Source organism: Hipposideros armiger, unplaced genomic scaffold (assembly GCF_001890085.2).
Source record: "Hipposideros armiger isolate ML-2016 unplaced genomic scaffold, ASM189008v1 scaffold_669, whole genome shotgun sequence".
Lineage (NCBI taxonomy): Eukaryota > Metazoa > Chordata > Mammalia > Chiroptera > Hipposideridae > Hipposideros > Hipposideros armiger.
Genome location: NW_017732019.1, coordinates 915,772 through 920,559, shown reverse-complemented (window position 1 = coordinate 920,559; position 4,788 = coordinate 915,772). Strand labels below are relative to the sequence as shown.

The following is a 4,788-nucleotide window of genomic DNA, read 5'->3' as shown; positions in this document are numbered from 1 at the left end:
CTGTCTGAAGTGTACCTGGCGTATAAGACGACCCCCCACTTGGAGGCATATTTTTCAGGGCCAAAAAATCGTCTTATACGCCGGCAAATACGGTACCCACATACCATTTTCAGTGCTTTTTATTCCTTTGTGAAGGTACACATTTCCATCCATTATCATTTCTTTATGCCTGAGTGATGGCCTTTAATATTTCTTATAGTGCTGATCTGCTGGCTATGAATTCTTTCATCTTACATACATCCTTTGAAAAAGTCTTTATTTTGCCTTCCTTTTTGACAGATATTGTTACTTGGTGTAGAATTTTGGGTTGACAGTTTTTTTTCCTTTCAGTATTATAAAGATGTAGCTCTGCTACTTATGGCTTGCATTGTTTCTAAAAATAAGTCTATTATCACTCCAATGTAATGTAATGTTTCTTATTTGTCAGGCTGCCTTCAAGATATTCTTCTAATATATTCCTGGTTCACTAGATTTCAATAATTTGTTTATGATGTACCTGAATGTGGTTTTCTTCGTGTCCTCTCTTTGGGGTTCATTGAGCTGCTTGGATCTATGGATTTGTAGTTTTCATGATATCTGAAAAGTTTTTGTGTATTATTTCTTCACATATCTTTTCTGTCTCTCATTATCTTTGGGAACTCCAATTACATGTATATTAGGCTTAAAGTTGTTCATAGTTCATGGATGCGTGTTCATTTTTTTCTAACCTTGTTTTCTCTTATCATTTTGGATAGTTCTTATTTCTGTGTATCCAAGTTACTGTTTTTTATTTTTTGTCTGATCCACTGTAATTATATTTAATGTATTTTTAGTTTCAGATTTTTTATTTTTCTCTTTAGAAGTTTTGTGTGGGTCTTTTTATATCTTCCATTTCTCTCTTCCTCAAGTTTGCATTGATCTTGATGATATGGACTGTATTAGCTCATTTAATGTCCTTGTCTACTAATTCTGTATCTTTGACGTTTCTGTTTTGTTCTCTATTTATTAAATTTTCTCCTGGTCAGAGATTGTATTTTCCTGGTTCCTTGCTTGCTTATAATTTTTGATAGGATACCATATATTCATAGTATTATGTACTCGGTTTTTGGACTCCCAGGAGTCCAAAATATCCTTAAATATTTTAAGTTTTTTTCCTGGGACACAGTTAAGTTCCTAGGAATCAGCCTGATCCTTTCAGGGGCTCCTTTAAAACATTACTAAGCATGTCCAGAACAACCTTTTGTTTAAGCCTACTTTGTCCCCAGTATTGAGGTACTATTCTTCTGAGAACTCTACTCAGAGCTCTAGGTTTGAAGTTTTTAAAATAACTAGTCTGGCTAGTGGGAACATAAACTATTCCCTGCTATGTATGAGCTTTGGGAATTGCTGCCCACTCTGTTGCAGATATTTTTTTCTCTGGCCTTGATGGTTTTCTCACATGCATGTGATGATTACTAGTCAGCTAAGGTAATAACTCTTAAAAGGTCTCCAGAGCTCTCTTCAATGCAGCTTTTTCCACTTAAGCAGTCTGACTTGCACACTGTAGCCACCTTGATCTCCCTGAAATCTAACTTCTGTATCCTCAACTTAATGAGACCACCAGACTCTGGGTTCTCCTTTCCATTATTGCTGCTTGGGAACTTTCCCTAGGCAGTGAGATGGGATGTTTGTAGCACTTACCTTGTTTATTTTCCCTTCTCTTAGGGATCACTACCCTATTCTCCCTGTTTTGCAATACCTGAAAACCTTTATTTCATATCATTTGTCCTGTTTTATCTTTAAGGTGAGAAGATTAATCTAATCCCTATTGTTCTGTCATGGGCACATGAGGACATCCCTGATATTCTTTGTTAATGAAATTTAGTTTTGCTACATTATTTTTTGTACTTCTGACTTGTATCAGTAAATTTATGAATTCATTCTGCAGAATTATTTGGCATTATGACGGTACATGGAATGTCTCAGACTTGTGAAATTGATACCTACTTCATTAGGAAAAATGATAGGTACTTTGTGAGTTAATGATCAAGTTTCCTACAATGCAATTTAAATTTTTGTTGAAATTATAGAATATTAAAAAAAATCATATCTCATCGAAGCCTGCTATCTAAAACATTTAATACTTCTGAAAATCATTATTTCTGTGATGTTGCATCATTTCAGTCTTGGTTATAAACTCTTTATAAGTGGAAGAATATATCTAAATTGCTAGCCATTCATATTCATAATATGTACAGTTTTATAAGTTCTATGGTAAGTGGACTGTGAGGCATATAGTTGAGGAATAAAGACAAGAAGAATTCTCCCAGGATAAAACAATACTTGAGAATACAAATATACTAACCTGAGGTATTCGTCTTTAATGGCTAATTATTTAGATTATATTAATTATGAAAACATTGACAGTAAACCTGACACCTTTTTTTTTTTTTTTTTTTGTTTAGGCTGAAGGGTATGTGATTGGCAGCTGTATTAAGCACATTCCCATCGCAGGACGAGATATAACATANAAAAAAAAAAAGAAAGAAAATTTAGAGCTAATCTTATAAGACTGATACTTATTTATAGCCATCTATGAATTGAATAACTCCTGTGATTGGGTAGTTGGTTGTTTGCTTCTCTACCTACTTTGTTTGTAACAGGCTATTCCATATAAACATAGTTTAAATCTTGGCAGTTTTAGTACTGTACAATTTCACATTAGTCTTCCATTTTTTTGGCTTTAGGAGAAAAATGGCCCTCACTAAAATATGGAATATTTATAAATATGCCCTTGAAAGCAAGTATAAGCCTGTAAGTTTATCTTAATAAAGTGTAGGGTGTAAAAATTTGATTGCATAATGTAAATTAATTTTGTGAATTTCCTTTCCAGTGATACTATGTTTAAAATTGAATAAAGTACTCCAGTAAAATACTTTTTTCTTTTAACTGTCTTTTTTTTTTTTTTGCCTGTCTTATTTCAATTTGTTCAAGGCTGTTCTTGCCTTAGCTGCTTCCTGGACCTCAAGACAAGTAGGAGAACGAACGTTGACCGGTACGGTAATAGACAGTGGAGATGGTGTCACTCATGTCATTCCTGTGGTAAGGATATTTTTAAATTACTGAACAGGACATCAGATAACCTCTGGCAAAGTTAAATTATATGAATTAATACCATGGTTTAAAAAATTGAAATATTATACTTTAAAAAATTTGCTGTAATTTGGCCATTTGTTCAGCTATAGCTGTATTTTGCTCAAATTATTAAAAGTTTATAAACGAACTCCAAAATGTTTCTTTTGCTATAGGTTTGTACTCTCATTAGAAAATAATTAGAAAATTATTAGAAATATTTTGTTTCTAATTCCTAATTAGAAAATGATGAATTGGCATTTCTAGAATGGAAATATATATGACTTTATTTTCTTAAACATGGGATTCTGTTTTCCAGTTTGGATGTGTCTTTGTATGTATTAATCACTTGATTCTCTCTTATCCTTAATTAACAGATTTCAGACTGTGTAGGTTAACTAAATGCCATTAGTTGTAAGTAAGCACATGGCCATTAATGACTTAGGGGGAATCTTTTTTTTTTTAATTTTTAACATTTTTTTAGCTGAGCCATCCTGCCACCTGTTGGCAGCTCAGCTCGGACCGGGAATCGAACCGGCGACCCTGTTACTCAGAGCTCTCACTCTTGAGCAAGCTCTTAACCAACTGAGCCGCTCGGCCGGCCCTCATTTTTTCTTTAATAAAAAGGTCAAGATATGATTATACTTTGTGATTTGAATTTAGTAAAGCATATTAAGAAAACTTCATCAGATTGGATTATTTATCTGAGAGCATTTTTCTGCCAAGTCCTTTGTGCTTCTAATTTTAATGACAAATTAGGGTTTTGTTTTTTGCGTGTGTGTGCCTCATATGTTCAAAATGACTACTTAAATTTATACTGATTATTTTCTTGCTTTCTTTGGAATTTATGGATTTATTTTTTTAATTCCATTTTGTCTTTTGACTTACTAACTGTGCTATACTTTTTTGTTATCATCAGTTGCTTGTTTTTGGTGGTCGCTCTAGGGTTTATAGTAGACATCTTTAACTTATCACAATCTAACTTTAAATGATACTCTATTTCATAAATAAGAACTGTACAAGAGTACTTCTGGTCTGTACTGTCATTGTCATTCCTTTTACTTCTACATGTTATAACTCAATAATACATTATTAATTTGCTCCATTGTAAGTAGTGTATTAGTTTGCTAGGGCTGCCATAACAAAGTACCACAGACTGGGTGGCTTGAACAATAGAAAATTAATTTTTTCACAGATATGGAAGCTAAAAGGTGTTGGCAGGGTTGCATTCTTCTGAGGCCCCTTCTCTTTGGCTGGTAGATGGCCTTATTCTCCCTGTGTCTTCACATAGGCTTTCCTCTGTGTCTGTGTCCCAGTCTTCTCTTTTAAGAACTTTAGTCCATTAGTTGTATTGGATTAGAGCTCACTCTAATCACCTCATTTAAACTTAATTACGTCTTTAAAAACCCTCTCTCCAAATGCAGTCATGTTCTGAGTTATTGGGGGTTAGCACTTTAACATAAGAATTTTGGCTGTGATCAATTAATTGTAGACACCACTGCACTCGGACCAGCAACATAAGAATTTTGGGAGGGGCAGGACACAAGTCAGCCCATAACAAATAGTCATCTGGAAAAGATATTTTGAAAAACAAATAAATTCTTTTATATTTACCGTATTTGCCGGCGTATAAGATGACTGGGCGTATAAGACGACCCCCTAACATTTCCACTCAAAATACAGAGTTTGTTATATACT

The 4,788-nt window shown here is 33.7% G+C and overlaps 1 protein-coding gene across 1 annotated transcript in view; it reads left to right on the top strand.

Moving 5' to 3' along the window:
* ACTR3 (actin related protein 3) overlaps positions 1 to 4,788 on the top strand; it is a 64,038-nt gene that overhangs the window by 42,108 nt on the left and 17,142 nt on the right. The window contains exon 6 of the mRNA XM_019626375.1: positions 2,953 to 3,064. Within this exon, the coding sequence (XP_019481920.1) occupies positions 2,953 to 3,064 (112 nt within the window). The remainder of the gene's footprint in view (positions 1 to 2,952; positions 3,065 to 4,788) is intronic.